Genomic DNA, 26873 nt, shown 5'->3' with positions numbered 1-26873 from the left:
ATCTCACCCCATATGACCCTAATTTGTTTGTTCAACTTCAACATGGTGGGATAATTTTGTGTAGGTATAATTAATTATCTGGGAAATGGCGTTGGAAATGCCTTTATGCTCAAATATTGATATAATAACCATATCGAAGTAAATTTGGAGTCATGCGATGAGATGGTGTGTGGTCCTCCCACTATGACTCGGGAAACTATGCAGTTATTAAGCTACAGATTGAATAAGTTATGATGAACTTCACAGGGTGGTGAAAGTGCACGGTGATGAGCTTAATGCTGCTTTCCAATAAATATTGAGGGTCTTATTCTGATGATCGATGCTTCGCTTCTGTTTGACAGTGCGTATCATGCACTGATTTTTATCTGCAATAAGTCCATTTGATGGAAACATAGGCCTACCACTGGTGGGAAAATGTGACTATTTTATTTAATGTGGATTCAAGAATATTCACATGATGTCCATCGCCAAATGGATGAAACCTAGCTACTGACAAATAGGGTTAGGCCTACACAGGCTTACACAGACTTATTGGAGATTGAAGTTGTCTAATGTTTTTCTAAATAACTAGACCTGGAGGAGTTAGTTTGGTGAATTACAGTGCCTTGCGAAAGTATTCGGCCCCCTTGAACTTTGCGACCTTTTGCCACATTTCAGGCTTCAAACATAAAGATATAAAACTGTATTTTTTTGTGAAGAATCAACAACAAGTGGGACACAATCATGAAGTGGAACGACATTTATTGGATATTTCAAACTTTTTTAACAAATCAAAAACTGAAAAATTGGGCGTGCAAAATTACTCGGCCCCTTTACTTTCAGTGCAGCAAACTCTCTCCAGAAGTTCAGTGAGGATCTCTAAATGATCCAATGTTGACCTAAATGACTAATGATGATAAATACAATCCACCTGTGTGTAATCAAGTCTCCGTATAAATGCACCTGCACTGTGATAGTCTCAGAGGTCCGTTAAAAGCGCAGAGAGCATCATGAAGAACAAGGAACACACCAGGCAGGTCCGAGATACTGTTGTGAAGAAGTTTAAAGCCGGATTTGGATACAAAAAGATTTCCCAAGCTTTAAACATCCCAGGGAGCACTGTGCAAGCGATAATATTGAAATGGAAGGAGTATCAGACCACTGCAAATCTACCAAGACCTGGCTGTCCCTCTAAACATTCAGCTCATACAAGGAGAAGACTGATCAGAGATGCAGCCAAGAGGCCCATGATCACTCTGGATGAACTGCAGAGATCTACAGCTGAGGTGGGAGACTCTGTCCATAGGACAACAATCAGTCGTATTTTGCACAAATCTGGCCTTTATGGAAGAGTGGCAAGAAGAAAGCCATTTCTTAAAGATATCCATAAAAAGTGTTGTTTAAAGTTTGCCACAAGCCACCTGGGAGACACACCAAACATGTGGAAGAAGGTGCTCTGATCAGATGAAACCAAAATGGAACTTTTGGCAACAATGCAAAACATTATGTTTGGCGTAAAAGCAACACAGCGCATCACCCTGAACACACCATCCCCACTGTCAAACATGGTGGTGGCAGCATCATGGTTTGGGCCTGCTTTTCTTCAGCAGGGACAGGGAAGATGGTTAAAATTGATGGGAAGATGGATGGAGCCAAATACAGGACCATTCTGGAAGAACCTGATGGAGTCTGCAAAAGACCTGAGACTGGGACGGAGATTTGTCTTCCAACAAGACAATGATCCAAAACATAAAGCAAAATCTACAATGGAATGGTTCAAAAATAAACATATCCAGGTGTTAGAATGGCCAAGTCAAAGTCCAGACCTGAATCCAATCGAGAATCTGTGGAAAGAACTGAAAACTGCTGTTCACAAATGCTCTCCATCCAACCTCACTGAGCTCGAGCTGTTTTGCAAGGAGGAATGGGAAAAAGTTTCAGTCTCTCGATGTGCAAAACTGATAGAGACATACCCCAAGCGACTTACAGCTGTAATCGCAGAAAAAGGTGGCACTACAAAGTATTAACTTAAGGGGGCTGAATAATTTTGCACGTCCAATTTTTCAGTTTTTGATTTGTTACAATTTTTTGAAATATCCAATAAATGTCGTTCCACTTCATGATTGTGTCCCACTTGTTGTTGATTCTTCACAAAAAAATACAGTTTTATATCTTTATGTTTGAAGCCTGAAATGTGGCAAAAGGTCACAAAGTTCAAGGGGGCCGAATACTTTCGCAGGGCACTGTATATACTGTATGATGAATAACATTGCCTGAGACCTGAAAACTTACGTTAGCTCCACGATCTGATGCGTAGGCTTTAGCTCTGTGGGCTGCCAACTTGTAGCTCACTCTTACACAGTGCACCTACAAACTGGAGTTGGGAGGAGTGGGGAAAGTTGAGCCAAAGGGGTAAATTGAGCCACCCTTTTTCATAGGAAACCATAGCCTACACAAAAGGTATCATTTGACCAAATATTTAGGAAGAGGTAATAATTTCATGGAGTCTGTGAAGGAAGAAACCACATGGAAAAAGTGGTAAGCAAGTTAGGTAAAAAACACTGGTAAGTAAATTGAACCAATGGGAATAAGGTAAGGGTAAGTGAACTGTGTTGGGGAAATAAAGATAGACATGGTTTTAAAAAGGTAGTGGTAATTTTTTAATATTATTTTTTATTTCACCTTTATTTAACCAGGTAGGCTAGATGAGAACAAGTTCTCATTTACAACTGCGACCTGGCCAAGATAAAGCAAAGCAGTGCGACACAAACAACAACAAAGAGTTACACATGGAATAAACAAACATACAGTCAATAATACAATAGAAAAGGTCTATATACAGTGTGTGCAAATGAAATATAATATTTCATTCATAACAGAAATTTGTATGCGACTTAATATACCATGTCCTGTGACTCAATTTAGCCCATAACCGGAGTAAATTGTGCCAAGAGACAAGTGTTTTTTGGATAAGCTGTTTTCAAAACTGTTATGTTTACACAAATTCTGATTATTTCTAGGGATACACAACATCCTGAAACATATATAGATGTCTTTGTTAGCAAGAATACTAGAGTACTGTTCAGTGATGCTGAATGTAAAAAAAAAAACGCTACATTTATCACACTCTCCCCTAGGCTATGCATTGGTCAAAGAAAATGGTAACATTCTAAAGCCAAAGCTTTTGTCATCCTTTGTAGCTCAGTTGGTAGGCGCTTTCAATGACAGGTAGTGTGTTTGATTCCCTGGACAACCCCTGTGTAAATGTATGCACACATGACTGAAGTCACCTTGGACAAAAGTGTCCACTAAAGGGCATATATTATTGTAGTTATCGGTTACAAAATTGGAAATTACATGCTTTAATTCACACATCCTATTGGAACTCCAATGTTTTAGCATAGCCTAAGCTATGATGATGTTTTTGGGAAGGGCAAAGGCTGAAAATCATGTTTTTGTGGAAGAAAATCGACGTGCATGAATCCAGGCAATGTTGAGGCAAAAATAATCCCCTTCTAAACTGAAATTATCTGTAGTTGAGACAGCTAATTGATATCAACTAAAATGGAGTAACGTTTTCACATTCACCAACATGGCAGACGTGTATACCCATTTTCTCCAATCGCATAGCAGGATTCTCCTCAGGGAGCACATCCGGTGGCGTTTCCTGTGTTTGTAAACTGAAAGAAATTGGAACTCGGGTGACGAGCCACGACAGACGAGTAAAATTAAAGGTAAATAACAAAAAACAACGTTTGAATATCACCAATGTTTTGTATGTTTAGTCGTGCATCAGACGATATTTGCGAAATTCGGCCTCCGCCTCTAAGCAAAAAATAAGTGACACGACTTGAGTTAGCGTAGACAACAGGGGAGGGGGAGAACGTTCGCTAACTACAGTACGCATCGACCATTCCCTATTTATCGCGAAATCTTGCTGTAACTGCTCAGTCTTGTGCGTCGTTTGATAGCAATCCTCGAACTGTTATTTTATCTCACTAGCTGTATTTATCCGGATTAGCGATATCATATTTCGATTTTTAGATGGCAACTCAAGTTTGTACGATTTGATGTGCGTGGAGGCCAACGGTAACGCCGTTATGTTAGCCCGAAACAGCTAGCTCGTATTCGCTCTGTTTTGTTTCCTTGAGTTATGAGGAAATACTTTCATTTTTTGGGTCAGTCAATTAAATATTACATCAAGTAATATTTCTACCGTGACAGATAACTAGCATGTTTTTCACACTACTTGGTCAATAACCTTGCCCCGTTAACGTTATCTAGCTGCAGTGCAGCCAGGGAAAATAGCCAGCTAACTTTACGATTTGTAATAATCTGTTATGATAATCAGCTGCTAGTGTATCAAGAGGTTGCTGATGCAGTAGTTCTAGTATAGCACCTGCGAAATTACAAATATTTATGTCGTGTTAGCAATGGTTGGGAAAATATTGTTTTGAGGTTTTTCTTGGATCATTAGCTTGCCGGCTATGGGTGCCATTGGTTTCATTTGTAAAATGTTTTTCAATTATGTGGCTATGGGGTCGTTCCATATGATTAAAATCCCTTTCTGACTGCACCCCTTTTGATTTTAACAAAACTTTCCATATATATTTGCCCATGGTGTGTATATATAAGTGGTCAGAAAGTGACTTATTGACCCTGAATGACAACGTTCAGGAGATGGCGGTGCTTAAATATCCAATGCATTCGTTTTTGCCAATATCAAATATTTTTTGGGTAACGATTAAGTACCTTACTGTGATTGTTTTCAATTAAAATGTCCAAAAAGAAAAATAGCTTCTTAGCAAAGAGCAATTTCTAAAGTAATACATTTGCTAGGATTGTCTGGGAGTGCTCTGAGTAGGGAGGAGAAAACTATCTGTTATTGGCAGAGAGGGTTGGAACTCTCTTATTGGTCTATGATCTCATTTTAACAGGCCAAAACTCAAACCAACCGAAATTTCAGGCAATCGTTTTAAGCAGCTCTTGTACTTAAAGGGCAGTATTGTCATCTTCACAGTATTATTCCAACCTCATAGTTTGGAAATGTATCTACGGGTTGGCGGACAACGTGACGACAATGACGTGCCCGGGTAGGCGTGCGTTATGATTTTAGATGGTCAGATAGCTAGCAACAACGACAAGAAGCTGCCTTGTGGGGAATCGTAGGTGGCTCCTTTCAGGTCATTGAATATTTATGCAGCAAGGCCAATATACCACAGCTAAGGGCTGTTCTTATGCAACGCGGAGTGCCTGGACACAGGCGTGGTATATTGGCCGTACATCACAAATCCCCAAGATGCTTTATTGCTATTATAAACTGTTTACCGGTGTATTAAGCGCAGTAAAAGTAACTGTTTATTCATAAACTAGGTGGTTCGAGCCATGACTGACTGTTGGCTGATAGCCGTGGTATATCAAATAATTTATTTTTACTGCTCAAATTACGTTGGTAACCAGTTTATAATAGCAATAAGTCATCTCGGGGTGTTGTGGTATATGGCCACACCCCTCAGGCCTTAATGGTACCATGCTTTGAGGCGTTTTGACTGATGTCTATGCTAATATGACAAATTCACTAACTAACCCAACAACTGTACAATGTATTTGAGATGAGTGCTCACTGCAAATGTGTTGGTTTTCAATTAACATTTGGAGACCAAATATAGTTTGCATGTTGTCAAAAGTCTATGACTGTCTGTTTTGCCCCACCTGTTGGTTTTGTTGCTAAACAACCAACCCTTCTATTTAAAACGCAGACAAATCTAGTTTTTGACAGCAATTGGCCTTAACATTAACTCATTTTGCATGTCCCACCCTACAACGAAACCCATGTCTTAATCACTGAAACGGTTGAGATTGAAATCATTTGAAAGCTTATAAACAGGGTTGTCAAACTTTTGTTGTCTAATAAAATTGACATTTTAAGCTATACCGTTATGTTTTTTACGTATCCCTATATACTGAACTAAAATATAAATGCAACATGAAACTTTTTTTTTACTGAGTTACAGTTAATATAAGGAATTATGTCAATTGAAACAAATTCATTGGGCTATAATCTATGGTTTTCACATGACTGGGCAGGGGTGCCACCATGGGTGGTTCTTGGAATGTGGTAACACCCACTGGGGAGAAAGGCCCAGTCTATCAGAAAGAGTTTTTACCCACAAAAGGGCTTTATTACAGACAGAAATACCCCCCTTCAGATGATCCCGCAGGTGAAGCCGGATGTGGAGGTCCTGGGCTGACGTGGTCTGCGGTTGTGAGTCTGGTTGCTAAATTCTCTGTTGGAGGCAGCTGATGGTAGTGAAATTAACATTATATTCTCTGGCAACTTCTCTGGTGCACATTCCTGCAGTCAGCACACCAATTCCACGCTTCCTTAAAACTTGACATCTGTGGCCTTGTGTTGTGTGACAGATCTGCACATTATAGAGTAGCCTTTTATTGTTACCAGCACAAGGTGCACCTCTGTAATGATCATGCTGTTTAATTAGCTTATTGATATGCCATACCTGGATGGATTATCTAGGCAAATGGAAGAAATTCTCACTAACAGGGATGTAAACACATTTGTGCACACAATTTGAGAGAAATAAGCTTTTTGCACATATAGAACATTTCTGGGATTTTTATTTGTATCTGGGATGTATATTTGTATATTTGCCCAGTACATCACCGGGGCCAAGCTTCCTACCATCCAGGACCTCTATACCAGGCGGTGTCAGAGGAAAGCCCTAAAAATTGTCAGATTCCAGCCACCCAAGTCATAGACTGTTCTCTCTGCTATCGAACGGCAAGCGGTACCGGAGCGCTAAGTCTAGGTCCAAAAGGCTTCTTAACTGCTTCTACCCCCAAGCTATAAGATTTTTGAACAGATAATCAAATGGCTACCCAGACTATTTGCATTCAAATCAGGGTAGCCTAGTGGTTAGAGCGTTGGTCTAGTAACCGGAAGGTTGCAAGTTCAAACTCCCGAGCTTTACAAATCTGTCGTTCTGCCACTGAACAGGCAGTTAACCCACTGTTCCTAGGCCGTCATTGAAAATAAGAATTTGTTCTTAACTGACTTGCCTAGTTAAATAAAGGTCAGATATTCTTTTTTTAAATCAACGTTTATTTGTCACATGCGCCAAATACAACAGGTGCAGCCTTACAGTGAAATGCTTACTTACTAACCAATAGTGCAAACAACGTATTGCCATTGCCCCCCTTCTCATTTTACGCAGCTGCTGCTCTGTTTATTATCTATGCATAGTCACTTTAGCTCTGCCTACATGTACAAATTACCTTGACTAACCGGTGCCCCTGCACATTGACTCTGTTTATTTTGTTTATTTCATCTTTATTTAACCAGGTAGGCTAGTTGAGAACAAGTTCTCATTTACAACTGCGACCTGGCCAAGACTAGTGAGGTGACTAGTGAGATTTACCTGCTGGAGAGCGTGCTACGGGTGAGTGCTGCTATGGTGACCAGTGAGCTGAGATGAGGCAGGGCTTTACTTAGAAAATACTTGTAGATGACCTGGAGCCAGTGGGTTTGGCGACGAGTATGGAGCGAGGGCCAGCCAACAAGTGCGTAAAGGTTGCAGTGGTGGGTAGTAATGTGGGGCTTTGGTGACAAAACAGGTGGCATTGTGATAGACTGCATCCAATTTGTTGAGTAGAGTGTTGGAGGCTATTTTGTAAATGACATCGTCGAGGATCGGTAGGATGGTCAGTTTTACGAGGGTATGTTTGGCAGCATGGGTGAAGGAAGCTTTGTTGCGAAATAGGAAGCCAATTCTAGATTTAATTTTGGATTGGAGATGCTTAATGTGAGTCTGGAAGGAGAGTTTACAGTCTAACCAGACATGGCATTGTATGGCATTGACGCTCGTCTGGAGGTTAGTTAACAGTGTCCAAAGAAGGGCCAGAAGTATACAGAATGGTGTTGTCTGTGTAGAGGTGGATCAGAGAATCACCAGCAGCATCATTGATGTATACAAAGAAAAGAGGCGGCCCGTGAATTTAACCCTGTGGCACCCCCGATTTGACACACTGAACTCTATCAGAGAAGTAGTTAGTGAACCAGGCGACGCAATCATTTGAGAAACCAAGGCGGCTGAGTCTGCCGATAAGAATGTGGTGATTGACAGAGTCGAAAGCCTCGGCCAGGTTGAATACGGCTGCACAGTATTGTTTCTTATCGATGGCGGTTATGATATTGTTTAGGACCTTGCGCGTGGCTGAGGTGTGCCCATGACCAGCTCTGAAACCAGATTGCATAGCGGAGAAGGTACGGTGGGATTCGAAATGGTTAGTATTTTGTTTGTTAACTTGGCTTTCGAAAACCTTAGAAAGGCAGGGTAGGATAGATATAGGTCTGTAGCAGTTTGGGTCTAGAGTGTCTCTACTTTGAAGAGGGGTTGACCTCGGCTGCTTTCCAATCTTTGTGAATTTCAGACGATATGAGAGGTTGAACAGGCTAGTAATAGGGTTGTAACATTTTCAGCAGATCATTTTAGAGAGGGTCCTGATCTGTACCGGTACCCCCTCTTTACTGGTATCCTGTATATAGCCTCGCTATTATTTTACCGCTATTATTTTACCGTTGATCTTTAATTATTTGTTACTTTTATTTACATTTTTTTACTTAACACTTATCTATCTTAACTGCATTGTAGAGGTCGACCGATTATGATTTTTCAATGCCGATACCGATTATTGGAGGACCAAAAAAAGCGGATGTTTTCTTATATAAAAAAAAGTTATTTATTTTTAAAAATGACAATTGCAATAATACCGAATGAACACTTATTTTAACTTAAATATAAATATAATACATCAATAGAAATCAATTTAGCCTCAAACAAATAATGAAACATGTTCAATTTGGTTTAAATAATGCAAAAACAAAAGTGTTGGAGAAGAAAGTAAAAGTGCAATATGTGCCATGTAAAATAAGCTAACTTTTCAGTGCCTTGCTCAGAACATGAGAACATACGAAAGCTGTTGGTTCCTTTTGACATGAGACTTCAATATTCCAGAGTAAGAGGTTATAGGTTGTAGTTAATATAGTATTTATAGGACTATTTCTCCATACCATTTGTATTTCATATACCTTTGACTATTGGATGTTCTTAAAGGCACCACAGTATTGCCAGTGTAACAATATAGCTTCCGTCCCTCTCCTCGCCCCTGCCTGGGCTACGAGCCTGCTGCTGCCTACCATCGCTCAGTTAGACTGCTCTATCAAAGCATAGACTTAATTATAACATAACACACAGAAATACGAGCCTTTGGTCATTAATATGGTCAAATCCAGAAACTACCATTTCAAAAACGAAACGTTTATTATTTCAGTGAAATACGAATCCGTTCAGTATTTTATCTAACGGGTGCCATCCCTAAGTCTAAATATTATTTTTACATTGAAAAACCTTCAATGTTATGTCATAATTCCATAAAATTCTGGAAAATTAGTTTGCAATGAGCCAGGCTGCCCAAACTGTTGCATATACCCTGACTCTGCGTGCAATGAACGTAAGAGAAATGACACAATTTCATCTGGTTAATATTGCATGGTAACCTGGATTTGTTTTAGCTAAATATGCAGGTTTAAAAATATATACTTCTGTGTATTGATTTTAAGAAAGGCATTGGTGTTTATAGTTAGGTACAGTCTTCCAACGATTGTGCTTTTTTCGCAAATGTGCTTCTGTTATATCATCCCCCAGCGTTGCATCGATTATATGCAATGAAGGACACGCTAGATAAACTAGTAATATCATCAACCATGTGTAGTTATAACTAGTGATTATGATTGATTATTTTTTATAAGATAAGTTTAATGCTAGCTAGCAACTTACCTTGGCTTCTACTGCAATCGCGTAACAGGCGGGCTCCTCGTGGAGTGCAATGAGGCAGGTGGTTAGAGCGGTGGACTAGTTAACTGTAAGGTTGCAAGATTGGATCCCCCGAGCTGACAAAGTGAAAATCTGTCATTCTGCACCTGAACCAGACAGTTAACCCACCGTTCCTAGGCCGTAATTAATCGGCCATTCCGATTAATCGGTCGACCTCTCCTGCATTGTTGGTTAAGGGCTTGTAAGTAAGCATTTCACTGTAAGGTGAACCTGTTATATTCGGTGTATGTGACATACAATTTGTTTGAAATGTTGTTTATATTTTTGTTCAGTGTGTGTTGTAGCTAAGACCCTATATGACATAATCCGAGTTGTTTGTTGTGCCTGCCATTAATTGAGACGCAGTATACTCTTGAATACAGGGTGGGCCAGTGTCATGTTTGTGTTGATAGATTGACTCAAATGTGTATAAAGTTGACATTCCAACTTTCAAATGTTATCACAAAGATGGTTGGAGGTCCACCCATCATAGAATGTTGATTTGAGTGGGAATATCCATTATAAATTACATTTTTCAATCTTTCATAGGAAACTTATTGAAATCATAGAAATGGATAATAGAATAGACAAACCCATTCATGTTGACATTTGACAGTGGGTGGAGCGGTGTCCATCTTTCTGGCACTACTTGGAAGTTTATAGTTTCAATACAATTTAAATGTCAATGCTGTATCAGCTAAATTTCAGGTGTCTGAAGAGAGTGGTCCAGTTTAGGAATTAATTTCTATGTTTGCAATGACACCCACCCTGTATTCAAGAGTATACTGTCTCAACCAATGCTTCATTTTATTTAAGTTTTTACGTTTTTCAAGATATCAGACTATTTTGAAAACCCGTATTTGTAAGCTTTGAAATGATATCAACCGTTAATTGTTTTCAGTGATGAAGACATGGACGTCTCATGGTATGGTGGGGTATGCAAAATCGGTCAACTTTGAGCACCTCGCTCAATGTTTTGGCACTTTCTGAATACTTGAATACTGTTTCTACCATGGATAAACATGTATGAAAGGTTTTGTTCAAATCAAAAGGGGTGCAGTCAGAAAGTGATTAAAATAATGTGGGGGTTGATACTTGCAGTATCAGTCATTTCTTTGTACCAAATTTATTGTATATTTATTGTGGTCACACCTGTTCAACAGCTAGCTAACGTTAGCTATGTTTATGTACACAATTGCTATTGTTCTGTATTGGAATTGCTTGAGAATCCCATTTTGGGTATTAGCTAGCTAAATGTGTTGTGTTGGTGTGACACTTGAGCGGTTCTTTCAAAATCTTAATTCATAGCCAAGTGACCAAAGGGTTATCTTACGAAGCAGTTATGAAAAGTTAGCGAGGTAACTTTGGTCAACTCTTGAGTTTAACTCAGGATAACGCTTCATAAGAAGGTGGCTTACCTTTTAAGCCAGGTAGATTTCTATGGCAACGAATCCTTCAGAACTAACCTGCTCCGGGGCACGCTAACTCCACTTCTTGAAGTGACTGAGCCACAAGTTGAGGACCATAAAATCAGATTCCCTCCCTCTTGCAAATATTGTCGTTATCCCCTTCATTTGAGGATTTAAAATATTTTATTAACCAAATGTTTGTTAAAAATAATGTTAATGTCACATTACACATTTAGTAATGACAGAATGCATTTTAAACTTCACGCACAGAAACTTGTTTGTGTGACTTGATTATTTTGTCATTAGGAGTGGGGAGGAAAGGGGGGCTTGTAGTTGTGCATTGATAAGCACACAAGTCGCCATTTAACAATAAGTAGTAATAAAATAAAGACAGCACTTCTAAAAGCCTATTTCACACCATAGCCTGCTACATTTGCAAGATAACTTTTCTTTCATTTTGATTTCGGCACATATGAAATTGTGGCATTGACTCGCCCATGGATTGATGTTACAGCATTGTGTCATTTAAGATTTTGGCGTTCGACAAGCCAAGTGCTACATGCATGCGCAGTTACAAGCCTGCTTGAGTTAGTGGAAGGCGGGCGAGCGATATGCACCGTTGTAATACAGATGAAGCCTGAGATGGAATGTGATGCTAACTGAAGCTGGCTAGCTTTAGAAAACCCTGAGTAGATCTAGCTTGCTTTGTAGGATACCCCTTTGGTGACAAAGGCAAACAAGGAGTTAACCAAAGGACTGTCTACAGTTATTATGGGGATGCTTGTTTTTGAGTAAGAATTGGGTGTTGTGTGATTTGGAGTAGTTACAATTTCATTCACTGCAGGTTTTAGCGTTAAATTATTTTATTTTTAAATTATTATTGAATGCGTTTTCATGTTTTGTCCACATCGTCCTCTTCTTCAGTTTTAGTGCTAGATGAGTGAGGTGGGTGTGGCCTCCCATCAGACTGACCATCCTGATTGACGGATTCCTGGATGACCTTGTCCCTGCCCCCGTCCCCGCCCTCACATACACCGTTCCCACTGCAATGTCACATCTGCCCAGCAGCTCAGTCCGCGATCATATGAAATGGGTTTGTTTTCCAACAAAAAATCTAACATTTCTACAACCAACATGCCTACAATTAGGCTACATTTATCTTTTGTCACTCAGGATGTTGTCGTCATAAAAGGTGCTGTGTTTGAAAAAATATTTAATATATTTTATTGTGTTTCATACTGTTTCTGGTGTAGCTAACTCAGCCTCTGGAAGTCTTGAGTTTTTGTCTTCTACTTTGTTTAGCTCCTCTCTACACCCAGACTGGTTGTATTTGTACAGTGAGCTCCGAACGTATTGGAACAGTGACACATGTTGTTTGAGCTTTGTACTTCAACTCAATGACTGAGGTTAAAGTGCAGACTGTCAGCTTTAATTTTCATCCATATCGGGTTAACCAGTTAGAATTACAGCACTTTTTGTACATATCATCTGTTATCATAACAGATGATAACAGATTGACCTGAAGAAGCGCAGAATAATGAGTGAAAGTTAGATGCACAAATATATCATACCCCCACCAAAAATTTAAACCTCCCCTGTTATTGTAATGTTGGGAGGTTAGCATGTCTTGGGGGTATTATATTTGTGCGTCTAACTTTGGGACCAAATATGAAACTTTTTACTACTTTATACACAAATAAATTTGTCCCAAATACTTATGGTCCCCTAAAATGGGGAGGACTAGGCACAAAAAGTGCTGTAATTTCTAAACGGTTCACTCTAATATAGAAGAAAATGCCCTTTAAAATAAAGTGGACAGTCTGCTCTTTAACCTCATAGTCATTGTATTATTTCAAATCCAAAGTGTTGGAGTACAGAGCCAAAACAACAAATGAGTTGACTGTGTATTTTCTAAATGTCTGATAGTGGATTTTTCCTGACTCAGGCTCGGTTCTGTTCCCAGGCAGGGTTGCTTGGCTGTGAGGCTGTTCTCTCAAGTATGGCCCTGATGCAGGCCAGCTCCATGGCCGGTCCGCCAAAGAAGATGATGGCTCCGCTCGGGCATGGACCACCGCCCCAGAGGGATGGCCCTGACCGCGGTCCTCAGAGCCACATGATCCTGCCATCTGGAATGAGCTGTCCACCCCTGGTTAGGAGGCGCCGGGGCACTGCAGAGGGGGAGGAGGGGACTTTGTTGTTTGTCATTGTCACTCGCTGAAAGAACAACAAATGAGAAATTATTGCATTGGCTATGGTCTCAACAGTAACTTGCATTTATGTAGGTCAAGCACTTTCTTACGGTTGGCTGCTAATATACCTAAATCATAGTCTTCAGTAATGATTTAGAGGCTGCCAGATATGTACAGCAATTGAAAAGTAGGCATGAAGGGAGGTTACCTTCTGTCTTTTGACAAAGCTTTTTTTATTTTTACTCTTATTATTATTCGTTTCCCAGCATAATCCCATATAGAATTCTAAACAATCCTGTCCTTCACGTTTTATTTTATTTAGAAAGCAAGGAATATATTCTTGTTTTATTTCTGTACGGTAATTCCTATTTGTACGTTTCAGGCTATCAAAAAAAGTCCAGTCAGGCTGACTCAAAGCCCTCTCTCTCTTGTCTGTGCACCCCAGCTTATCCGGAAGGAGGGCGACTTCCACACCCCCCGCCTGCTGGACGAGAAGGAAATGAGGGCCAATGAAGACATGCAGCTGAAAAAGAAGAACAGGAAGTCAGGAACGCCCTGTAAAGTGAGAGAGCAAGACGGGAGGGGAGGGAAGGTCAGTGCCTCTGAATTTTTAAAGCAAAATTGACTTTTTTTTTTGTTTCCGAGGGATTGTGTTATAAAAACAGACTGAAAGTGTGTTTGTGTGCACGTCTGTGGGCGTTTGGTTCTCTGTGTGCTTCTATGTGTATAAGACTGACTTTTGTCTCTAGCTGAGTTGGTGCCTTTGAGTGTACATATTTTGTTTGTGTGGGGGGAGGAGTGGAGAGGAGATGGGGTTCTCTGGAGAGGAAAGAGGGGGAGGGGAACACAACTGTTATTGTGTGAGAGAGGGGGAGCAGTAACATATGGGTGTGGGAGGGGTTAACCCTTCTCTAGGTTTTGGGTACTTTGTCATTTAAATGGCCAAAATGGTCACTTCTTTAAAAAAAAATTTTTTACAAGGAGCTAGAAATAATGTATTACCTTTTTAACCCAGACTAGTTGGACAGTACTAGCTTTTCTCATACTGAATAAACCAATGAATCATACATTTCCTTCTATACAAAAGTGAAGTCCAACTTGTAGTGATGATTTAGTAGATGTGTATCTTTGAGTTTTTCTGTGTGGTGTATTTAGGCCTACAATTCTTTTTGACGAGCCTCTATTCTGTCCTATCCTGCATAGGTGGTTGTTGTGGATGAGAATGGTAACTGTCCAATATCTAAAGTGCAGAAAAACTTCATCTGCAATCATTGTTATGGCGCATTTAGGAGTGGATATCACCTGAAGAGACACATCCTCATTCATACAGGTATGTGTCAAGACCACAATGGCCAGCTAACTTCTGGAGGTTCTCCATTACCAGTTAGGGATATGTTTAAAATGCCTGGCTAATACAGTTAGAAAATACATAAGGCCAGCAGAAACACCAGTTTGGATTAAGTGACTGGTGTTTTTAAGAATATGAGATGGCCTCCTTGTCTAGTGTCAGATTTTCATTCACCGTTTTTGGTGTTCTCTGTGGGGACCTTTCACTAAAATTGGTACTCTTCGATTTAGGGGAGAAGCCGTACGCTTGTGGCATATGTGACATGAGATTTATTCAGCGTTACCACCTGGAGAGACACAGCCTGATTCACACGGGTATGCGTCCTCTTACCATACCCATCTTTATCTAAACAGGCTACATCTGTAGTGCTGCACTGGAACCCCAGTATAAAGGTGTTTCAGTGTTTGTCATTTGGACAGTAATTTCCAGCAAAGCTCACACTTCCTTTCACCTCAACTATATGAAGGAGAGGGGTTATCATCACATATGTTCAAATGGTTCCCCCAACACCAGTGGGAGTACAAATGAAAGGTCTGCTTGGTACAAATGTTTATAGATTGTGCAGCCTTCTGTGGTCAACGGTCCCAGTTTTAGGACAATGTTGCTTTATCTAGGTGAAGGTGTTGCAAGTTACCAGTAGCTGTCTGTTTGCAGTATGATATTTTGAATAGAATTTACAGCATGGATATCAAGAAACTATTAGTTAGGACGGCAGGGTAGTTTGGGGCGGCAGGGTAGCCTAGTGGTTAGAGCGTTGGACTAGTAACCGGAAGGTTGCAAGTTCAAACCTGACAAGCTGACAAGGTACAAATCTGTCGTTCTGCCCCTGAACAGGCAGTTAACCCACTGTTCCTAGGCCATCATTGGAAATAAGAATTTGTTCTTAACTGACTTGCCTAGTTAAATAAAGGTCAAATAAAAGCGATGATTTTCTGAGATATTAAGTCTTGGTAAGTAAACTATTTGACGAGTGGCCTGCAGCATCTCCTAAATTGGAAAAGAAAACTATGCTTTCCAAGTTTGCATTTTTATTTTGAAATAAACTATTTTCTTTAGATTCTAGTCATCTTGTTTTGTGGTATTTTCTTTTGATCAAAATCCAGATACATTTTGTACTTAAAAGGTTTTCTAGGTTTTCATCCAATTGGTGACAGATTTTCATGAGAATATAAAAAAAACATCAGCATAAATATAATATGCACATTTTCCCAACAGAGATGGTTCCATGTACCAAATAAAATAAATAAAAGTTAAATGGGTTTCCATTGCATTTTCAACTCTACTGATGGTTTTCTCACCAAAAATGTTCCATTATATAGCAAGTGTGCCCAATCTGGTATTGGTATTTAGCAACGTATAGCCTAAATCAGTGGTTCCCAAACTTTTAATAGTCCCGTACCCCTTCAAACATTCAACCTCCAGTTGCGTACCCTCTCTAGCACCAGGGTCAGCGTGCACTCAAATGTTTTTTTGCCATCATTGTAAGCCTGCCACACACACACACACACACACACACACACACACACACACACTATACGATCCATTTATTAAACATAAGAATGGGTGAGTGTTTTTGTCACAACCTGGATTGTGGGAAGTGACAAAGAGCTCTTATAGGACCAGGGCACAAATAATAATATAATAATAATCAATAATTTTGCTAATAACCATCTTACATATTAAACCTTCTTTTTACATTGAAATACACCCGTGGTGAGTTAATCACAATTGAATGAGAAGGGTGTTCTTGAAAGGATGCACATAACTTTGCAATTTCGGGTTGTATTGGGGAGAGTGTCTTAAATCCTTTTCCACACACAGTCTGCCTGTATTTAGTTTTTACTGCTAGTGAGGGCCGAGAATCCACTCTCCCATAGGTATGTAGTTGCAAAGGGCATCAGTGTCTTAACAGTGCCATTTGCCAAGGCAGGATACTCTGAGCGCAGCCCAATCCAGAAATATGACAGTGGCATAAATAACTAGATGGCATATATATATTTTTTATATATATATCAATAACATTTTCACAGAACCGCTTGTTGCAATTTTGTTGAGGCTCTCTTGTTGAGATATCGTTAAGTGGACTGGAGGCAGGGCATGAAAGGGATAACGAATCCAGTTGTTTGTGTCATCCGCTTCAGGAAAATACCTGTGTAATTGTGCACCCAACTTACTCCTGTGCTTCGCTGTATCTCATTTGACATTGTCCGTAAGCTTGAGTTCATTTGCAAACAAACAAATCTTACAATGATGGAAATACCTGTGTGTTGTCCTTGTTAATGCAGACAGAGAAGAGCTCCAACTTCTTAATCATAGCCTCAATTTTGTCCAGCACATTGAATATAGTTACGGAGTCCCTATAATCCTAGATTCAGATCATTCATGCGAGAGAACATCCCTTGTCAGCAACAGCCTTTCCGTGGATGCTGCAGTGTACCCAAGTGGCGTCGGGAGCAACTGCTTGCACGCGCGTTACCACACTATGTATGTGCGACAGGTAGCCTAGTGGTTAGAGCGTTGGACTAGTAACCAAAAGTTTGCAAGATCGAATCCCTGAGCTGACAAGGTAAAAATCTGTTGTTCTGCCCCTGAACAAGGCAGTTAACCCACTGTCCCTAGGCCATCATTGCAAATAAGAATTTGTTCTTAAATGACTTGCCTAGTTAAATAAATGTAAAATAAAAAGTCTCCCTTTCATGGCTTTTGCGCAATCAGTACAGATACCAACACATCTTGACCACCAAAGTCCATTTGATGTCACAAAGCTGTCCAGTACTTAAAAAATATCCTCTTCTGTTGTCCTGGTTTCCAACGTCTGTTGACTCATCCAGTTGTAACGCATATAATTCACTGGCTTGTATGCGAAGCAGTAATTGTTTCAAACCATCTCCTGCCATGTCACTGATGCGTTGTGAAAGTGTTTGATGAAGGCATTGTCTGTATAGTGTTTTTGGGCCTTCTCTCCCAGTATTGTCCCAGCCATATCTGCGGTAGCAGGAAGAATGAAGTCCTCCACAATAGTATGGTGCTTGCCTGTCCTAGCCACTCGGTAGCTCACCATATAAGACACTTCTAGCCCCTTCTTATGGTATCTGTTGCTTTTATACATATCTTACTACTTGAAAGTCTTCTTTATTCTCTCTCAAACTTGCAATGTATTTTGTTTCTAAATGTCTGCGGAAGAGTGAAGGTCGAGGAAAGGCACTACTCCAAATATAAGTGAAACCCAAATCAATGTAGTTCTCATCATATTTGCGCCTCTTTGGTCCTGAATTAAAAATGGGTTAAATCAACAATAACAAAAAACTCACCCATCAACACACAATTCCCCATAATGAGAAATGGGTGACACTACATTTTGAATTATTATTTTTTTTAAATATTTTTTTTTATGTGAATCACAATTTTATTTGGAGTACCCCCAATGCCATTGCGCATACCCCAGTTTGGGAATACCTGGCCTACATGATGATTATGGACAAAAAAGTGAGATTGACAAATAAAAAATAAACTGCAGCCAAGAATCGATCATCATGTCACCAGAATAAGACCCTCTATTTATTGGAAAGGAGCATGAAGTTCATCACCTTGCATTTTCACCACCCTGTGAAGTTCATAACTTATTTCATCAAGTTTTAATGTCACATGCATAAGTACAGTGAAATGCCTTTCTTGTAAACTCTAATCCCAACAATGCAGTAATCATAATTTATTTAATCTGTAGCCTAATAAACTGCATGCTTTCTCAACAAATCAAAATGGAAAGACCACACATGTCACTCCACGTATCCTTCAATATGATGGTTATTATATCAATATTTGCATATAAAAGCATGTTTCCATTAGGCCTGTTATGATATTTATCTGACTTTACGTGCATAAAAAGGTAGGATGGAAACCTGGTTAGTGTCAAGTATTGTGTGTGTTCATTTGGCCGTATGTTTATCCTTGTAAATCTAACCAATCTTACACTAGTTTGAATTGACAGAAATTTGCAATTGGTATAAAACCTTTTTTCATTCTGTGCAGATTGAATAGCTAATATTTTTATGCTCTGTGTGTATAGGGGTGAAGCCGTACGCTTGTTCCATGTGTGACATGAGGTTTTTCCAGCGTTACCACCTGGAGAGACACAGCCTCACTCATACGGGTATGAGTCCTCTTTCCGTACCCATCTCACATAAAACAAGCGACCCATTTTACTCCTGTTTGTCACGGAGCAGCCTCTCAGTAGAAATGTATTGAGTGTAAAATAAATATGTATTTCTTACATGACAGTCTGCCAGCCTCAGGAGCTCACGATGAGACAAATCTTTATGCTAGGACAAAAATTGTGGCATTCATATACACTACATGGCCAAAGGTATGTGGACACCCATTCAAATTAGAGGATTATACTATTTCAGCCACACTCGTTACTGACAAGTGTATCAAATCCAGCACACAGCCATGCAATCTCCATAGACGAACATTAACAGTAGAATGACAATTACTGAAGAGCTCGGTGACGTTCAACGTGGCATCGTTATAGGATGCCAGCTGTCCAACAAGGAATTTTGTCAAATTCCTGCCCTTCTAGAGCTGTCCCGGTCAACTGTAAGTGCTTTTTTTTGTGAAGTGGATACGTCTAGGCGCAACAATGGCTCAGCCGCGAAGTGGTAGGCCATACAAGCTCACAGAATAAAATCGAAGAGTGCTGAAGCGCGTAGCGTACAACAATCGCCTGTCCTTAGTTGCAACACTCACTATCGAGTTCCAAACTGCCTCTGGAAGCAACGTCCGCACAATAACTGTTAGCTGCACACAAGCCTAAGATCAACATGCGCAATGCCAAGTGTCGGCTGAAGTGGTGTAAATCTCGCCGCCATTGGACTCTGGAGCAGTGGAAACACCTTCTCAGGAGTGATGAATCACTCTTCACTATCTGACAGTCCGACAGACAAATCTGGGTTTGACGGATGCCAGGAAAAGGCTACCTACCCGACTGCATAGTGCCAACTGTAAAGTTTGGTGGAGGAGGAATAATGGTCTGGGGATGTTTTTCATGGTTCGGGCTCGGCCCCTTAGTTCCAGTGAAAGGAAATCTTAATGCTACCTCATACAATGACATTCTAGACTATTCTGTGCTTCCAACTTTGCGACAATGCCACCATGCAAAAAGTGAGGTCCATACAGAAATGGTTTGTTGAGATCGATGTGGAAGAACTTGACTGGCCTGCACAGAGCCCTGACCTCAACCCCATCAAACACCTTTGGGATGAATTGGAACGCAGACTGCGAGCCAGGATTAATCGCCCAACATCCATGCCGACCTCACCAATACTATTGTGGCTGAATGCTGCGGGGACTTGCTTCCTAAGTTCCAACATCTAGTGGAAATCCTTCCCAGAGGAGTGGAGGCTGTTATAGCAGCAAAGGGGGAGGAACTCTGTATATTAATGCCCATGATTTTGGAATGAGATGTTTGACAAACAGGTTTCCACATACTTTTGGCCATGTAATGTGGGTAGAAATGCAGATACACTATATAGTGATATGTATTTGACCATTCTGACACTTAAAATGTTTGAAACTATTAGACTTATGCGGAAAAAGTCTGTCTCTTGCCCACAGAGGGAATGGTCTCTCTCTCTTTCGATGTCTAATCCTTGTACATGATTTACTGGTAGTTGTTCATGGCGAGGTAGCTCAAATGTAATTGATAATGGCTTGAAGTTGGTACAGAATATGGCTGATGACTATTTTCTAAGTTTTGTAGATAAAAACAAGTTCTTAGCCAAATAGCTTATTTTGATGTGAGCGTTAACTGCCTAATTTATAGCTAACGTTTTTGTGGTAGAATCCTGACGTTTGTTGCTATTGAACCCAAATTGACCTTTGGCTTTTGTTAATTGAGCTTGATTGGGCATAATAACATTTTGTTTTTACCTTAAATGCATGCTTGATTGTTTGTCTCCAAAGGTTAAGACTTAATTGGGAAGTAATTGCTCTCTATAGCAACAAACATTGACACCTCTAGTAATATACCTTATCAGTCCTTACATTTTAATGAAATGTATGCTCGTAGTTTGGGATTAGGGAATTGGTATGTGTTCCACTTTATATAATAAGAGCACTAGCTAATATATTGATACTCTGCGTGTGTATGTATAGGGGTGAAGCCGTATGCATGCAACATGTGTGACATGCGATTCTTCCAACGTTACCACCTGGCGAGACACAGCCTCACTCATACGGGTAGGCGCCCCCTCACCATAGCCCTTATAGAGTAACATTGTAGTGCTAACCAGGTTTCCTCAATGAAGTGAGTTAACATACAGTACCAGTCAAAAGTTTGGACCCCTACACATTCAAGGTTTTTCCTTATTTGTATTTTCTAATTTGCAGAATAATCTTTTTTGGTTACTACATGATTCCATGTGTGTTATTTCAGTTTTTATGTCTTCACTATTATTGTACAATGTTGAAATAAAGAAAAAAACCCTGGAATGAGTAGGTGGGTCCACCTTTACAAGTTTGGGTATATTTTTATAAAATATTGGTAATCTCAGGCGCTTTGTACAATACTTCATGATTTTAAATGAATCGCCATGTATTTGTCAAATTCTATTAAGTGTCTTCAGATAGAGTTCTGTAGCTGAATGCCATTATCATACTATTATCATGCTAGAAAAGTATATTCTCTTACAAGGCTTGACATCATAGTGACAACTTGGTGCATTTTTTAAAAACCAAGACGTTGGCAGCTAGCTAAAATATTGATGTTCTGTGTGTATAGGGGTGAAGCCGTACGCTTGCAACATGTGTGACATGAGGTTCTTCCAGCGTTACCACCTGGCGAGACACAGCCTCACTCATACGGGTATGAGTCCGCACACCGTGCCCTTTTTATTTTTTTATATATTTTTTTACAATGGGCTGGAAACACTGTTGCACCAATTCACAAGTTTCTTATGTTCTTGCGTACACTGGCGTGTAGCCTCAACAAACTAAAGTTTAAGAACCGCTAAACAATTTGTGGCTTTCAGTTAATATCTCTGGATTCACTGGATTAGTATCTTGGCAATATCGTTGAAAATTGCCCAACCAACCCTTTAGTGAGAGTGCATTAATTAGCTATATTTCTATACTGAAATGACTGCGGTATGCTCGTGATTTGTTTTAGATGACTTTATAGCCATTTAAATATTTTGAATGGAAATCAACTGTGTTGAACACTTATGTCAGTGCAAGTTTGCATGGCTGTGACGTTTAATTGCTGCCAATGTTCTGGCATGTCTGGCTTTCTTTGAGTGTGTTAAGGACTCTAGTTTATCAAAGGGCAAGATGCAGACTTTTCTAAAGTTGGTGTTCTGTGTATGTATAGGGGTGTATTGACTGGTGCTCTGTGTGTGTATAGGGTTGTATTGACTGGTGCTCTGTGTGTGTGTGTAGGGGTGAAGCCGTACGCTTGTTCCATGTGTGACATGAGGTTTTTCCAGCGTTACCACCTGGCGAGACACAGCCTCAAACATACGGGTATGGGTCCTCTCACCATACCCATTTCACATATGTTGGCTACGGATGGAGACCAAGAAGTTGTTTATAGAAGTTCTTTGGACAAGTTGCACCGCTGCCACTACTTTAAAGCCTCTACCTTTACTAGGCCACTGAGTTCCAACTTTTTCATACATATATTGGTGTCTGGCACAATTCAAACCCAGTTAACACATGTTCTTCAAACAAGCCTTTCTATATTCACATGACTGTTGCAGGTACACTCTTGGATTAGATTTATTCTAAAGTTTGGTGCTCTGTGTGTGTATAGGGGTGTATTGACTGGTGCTCTGTGTGTGTATAGGGATGTATTGACTGGTGCTCTGTGTGTGTATAGGGGTGAAGCCGTACGCTTGTTCCATGTGTGACATGAGATTCTTCCAGCGTTACCACCTGGCGAGACACGGCCTCACTCATACGGGTATGAGTGCTCATTTACCATCTTACTCTCAGTACTTTTTTTACTGGAGCTGCTGACTCAAAATTATTCAGTTATGAGTATTTTTATGGTTAGACAGAACATTCATTGTTGAATGTCCTTGTGTTGGTAAACCCTTCTCAATCTCAGTGAATGGAATAAAGAGGCTTTGTTGGAAACTACTGTCCACTATAAAGAAAAATCCCCATGTTATCAAATATTAGAGTGATGTCATTATATATTAAGAATGTATTGTTTCATTATTTATTTGGTCAGTGATCACTAACCAAGTTCCTCATAATTGACTATTTGTAACAAGGGGAGAGATTATCACCAGGTGACATTGTTTTTTAACTTTAGAGAAAATCATTGTATGATATGAGGAATGTAATTGCTAGAACTCTTAAGGGTAAAGACACTCTTTATCGAAGTATGGTTTTTCATTGTATGTGATTGTTTATACTATTTAAGTTGTAAAGCAGGAAATTGAGCATGCAAATGTATAGAATAAAACTGCAACAAAGATGGCTAATATTTGTATGCTCTGTGTGTTTAGGAGTGAAGCCGTATGCTTGTTCCATGTGCGACATGAGGTTTATTCAGCGTTATCAACTGGAGAGACACAGCCTCACTCATACGGGTATGTGATCTCACTTTGAATCCCTCCGTCTCGCTTCAATCTGGCCTCAAATGCCATGCATGAGCCCCACTGCATTGTGGTTAAATGTGATGTTGGGGTAAAATGGAATTTAATTGATACATATGGCTGCATCAAACTCAAATTTGTATTGTTAAGGGCATTTTATTTAGAAATTAGACTGCATTTATGCTTAGCCATGTTTCCTTTCAGAACAGGTTTTCTGAGAGAAAGATGTTGAATATTGTTCTACATAGGCAGAAGATTTCCAAGGTAACCAGTTTAGAGGACTATGAAGGATTATTATCCAACCCTTAAATCATTGCACAGCCTTAGTTAACCAACATCATATCGTGTTTAGAAATTAGGCTTGTTAGTGAAATGAACCCATTTAATCAAGCCCCAGGTCTGATATAAAATCTTTAAACCCCCATCTTGGAGTTGAGCTAGAGTCTGGCTAAGAGCCAAAATTTTAGGCTGCAACATTGGTTTTTCAAAAAATGTCCAATGGGAGTCATCTTTGACGTAGGGCTGGTCGGTATACCGTATTTTACTATATTACTGGTATGAATGCACGGACCTGTTTGGGTTTTTACTTTACCTAATCTCCCAACGCGTTTCCACCGTTTTGCTACTTTATTCGTCTTTATCCCTCCTGCTGCACTACGCTTTCCACACTAAGCCCTGCCCACTCACTCGAGAGGGTAGCTGCTCGACCACGTGAGTCACAAGCACTTTCTTGCCGTTAACTCAGTACTGCAGTCTGCATGGTTAAATAGCAAGTTGTGGCTAAAATAAATATTGTTAGCCGCTAATACTAATATAGCTAGTTAGCTGGCTAGCTAGCGTGCTAAATGTACTAAGAGTCAGTACAAATGTAGCCATCTAATACAGCATGGTACCAGTGCTGGTGTAGGCCTAGATAAGCATGTTTTGAACAACCTATATCTTTTTAAATCGGAGAGGAAAAGGTAAAGCATGAATATGTTGGCTAAGCTACATGATTGAAGAAAATAACATGTAATGTAACATCTAATTCGGGTCAACTGGAAACACTGACTAGTACTTTGGTTCCTACCCTTTCAATAATTCCTCCCTGGTTCATTCAGTCTGTCGTGTTAAACAACAATATATTCAATTTGCTGCCCACTATATTCTAACTATATAATTAGAACATTAATTCTATTTCCTTTCCAACAGTTCACCAATTAACTAGGCTTTGTTTTTTTGCCCATATCATGCAGCCCTGCATGGCACAGTGTGGAAATTATAACAAAAATGCAATGGATTCAACCATATAAAACAATAAGAATAGGGAAAAGCCCATTGAAATCACGTATGCGTTTTCACCCTACGGTCATGAACTATACTGAACAAAAATATAAACGCAACATACAACAATTTTACTGAGTTAGAATTCATATAAGGATATCAGTCAATTGAAATGAATTCATTAGGATCTAATCTATGGATTTCACATGACTGGGGAGGGGTGCAGCTAACTGAGCCATGCCCAGTTCTTCCCTACAAAAGGGCTTTATTACAGACAAATACTGTCTGGGTGGCGGGTCTCAGAAGATCCCGCAGGTAAAGAAACAAGGTATAGGTCCTGGGCTGGCATGGTTACACGTGGTCTGCGGTTGTGAAGCCATTGGACGTAGTGCCAAATTATCTAATACAACGTTAGAGGTGGCTTATGGTACAGAAATGAACATTGAATTCCCTGGTGGACATTCCTGCTGTCAGTATGCCAATTGCACACTCCCTTATCTTGACATGTCTGCCATGGTTGGGGCAGCAGGGTAGCCTAGTGGTTAGAGCGTTGGGCTAGTAACCGGAAGGTTGCATGTTCAAAACCCCCGCGCTGACAAGGTACAAATCTGTCATTCTGCCCCTGAACACAAAATAAGAAATTGTTCTTAACTGACTTTCCTAGTTAAATAAAGGTAAAATAAAAAATAAAAAATTGTGTTGTGACAACTGCACAATTTACTATGGCCTTTTATTGTCCCGAGCACAAGGTGCACCTGGTTTATCATTATGCTGTTTAATCAGCTTCTTGATATGCCACACCTGTCAGGTGGATGGATTATCTTGGCAAAGTTGAAATTCTCACTAACAGGGGTGTAAACAAATTTGTGCACAACATTTGGGAGAAATAAGCTTTTTGTACATATTTTATTTTAACATTTTACATGTTGAGTTGTATAGTTTTGTTCAGTGTAGGTACTCCTAAAACATTTAGAATGTGTTATTATTCAAAACTTTAAATGCAGTCATGTGAAAAATATATGATAGTTTGGCCATATCGCCCAGCCCTACTTTGATGGATTTCAGGATTGTAGCATGAGTCGGACGGCTTCAGGAGTTTGAGACGTCACAATAGCATGGCAAAAATCACATGGTTGTGTGAATGTGTGTGATGTTTAAATATGTACCAACTGCCTAAAATGTTCACATCTAATGTTCATATGAACAGCATGACGTGAAGCCATCTGTCCACCAGTATTTTCACCCAAAATTCTAACCTGACTCGGAAATTGCAATTGTTATTAGCTAAACCATTGGCAGCGAGTAGCCACGCTTAGGCTACAACAGCTGTTTTGTGGTGTATTATTGCAGTGTATTAGGGCACTACCTTTCTTAGCATTACCCTTTGAACATGGAAATGGCCCAATATGGCCTACTCATTGGGCACTGAAATTGTGTCCCAATTGGATTAGTAGATTGCACCTTTTTGACCAACCACTGAAACATTTTCTGTCAAAGTGATTTGTCTGGTGAACAAGACCAAAACTTATCGAGCTACATTACAGTAAACTTAAGATCGATCATTTTTGGCAGTTGACATTTTTTATACTGAAGTTGGTGCTCTGTGTGTACAGGGGTGAAGCCATTTGGTTGCACCATGTGTGACAAGAGGTTCTTCCAGCGCTACCACCTGGCAAGACACAGCCTCACTCATATGGGTATGCACCTGCTCACTGTATCCCTGTAATTGAACCCTAGTATACAGGGTTTGCAGGTTTTATGCACAAAAAAAGATGAGCACAATTTTATTTGCAGGTTTGATATCAAAGTCCATAATTCAATTTCCCTTAAGGATGAGAAGGGTTAGTTTTGCCACCAGGTGACATCATCAGCTCGTGTTGTGGACAAAGCTTTGAAAAACACGTTTAAAAAATATCTCACTTATTTGGGGGAAACATTTTTTAAGATTTGTTAATCGTGAGTATATTATGGTATAGTGGTAAACTACCAATCAATTTAACTTCCAAGTATATTCATATCTAAACCTAAAATTTGAGGCTCTGAAATGATGTATTGATGCTCTGTGGGTTTAGGTGTGAAACCTTACGCTTGCACCCTGTGTAACATGCGGTTTGTTCAGCGCTACCACCTGACAAGACACAGCCTCAAACATACGGGTACAGTCCGCTCACCGTACCTATCACACATACAAGCTA

General features: G+C 39.9%; 1 protein-coding gene across 50 annotated transcripts in view; it reads left to right on the top strand.

Moving 5' to 3' along the window:
* Window positions 1-3554: 3554 nt before the first annotated feature.
* Window positions 3555-26873, top strand: part of znf740a (zinc finger protein 740a) — a 39705-nt gene continuing 16386 nt past the window's right edge. For 20 of the 50 annotated variants that reach the window (XM_052473637.1, XM_035797101.1, XM_035797114.1 and 17 more), the window contains exons 1-14: window positions 3555-3713; window positions 12203-12371; window positions 13242-13427; window positions 13913-14059; window positions 14671-14797; window positions 15046-15129; window positions 18882-18965; window positions 20969-21052; window positions 21594-21677; window positions 22250-22333; window positions 22689-22772; window positions 23326-23409; window positions 26292-26375; window positions 26751-26834. In XM_052473637.1, coding sequence (XP_052329597.1) covers window positions 12327-12371; window positions 13242-13427; window positions 13913-14059; window positions 14671-14797; window positions 15046-15129; window positions 18882-18965; window positions 20969-21052; window positions 21594-21677; window positions 22250-22333; window positions 22689-22772; window positions 23326-23409; window positions 26292-26375; window positions 26751-26834 — 1261 coding nt within the window. In that variant the 5' untranslated portion in view covers window positions 3555-3713; window positions 12203-12326. The remainder of the gene's footprint in view (window positions 3714-12202; window positions 12372-13241; window positions 13428-13912; window positions 14060-14670; window positions 14798-15045; window positions 15130-18881; window positions 18966-20968; window positions 21053-21593; window positions 21678-22249; window positions 22334-22688; window positions 22773-23325; window positions 23410-26291; window positions 26376-26750; window positions 26835-26873) is intronic. The other 30 variants (XM_052473649.1, XM_035797132.1, XM_035797125.1 and 27 more) reach the window with 24 other exon arrangements.

Source organism: Oncorhynchus keta, chromosome 21 (assembly GCF_023373465.1).
Source record: "Oncorhynchus keta strain PuntledgeMale-10-30-2019 chromosome 21, Oket_V2, whole genome shotgun sequence".
NCBI lineage: Eukaryota > Metazoa > Chordata > Actinopteri > Salmoniformes > Salmonidae > Oncorhynchus > Oncorhynchus keta.
Note: the sequence above shows the minus strand (reverse complement) of the source record. Positions and strands in the feature narration are given on the sequence as shown.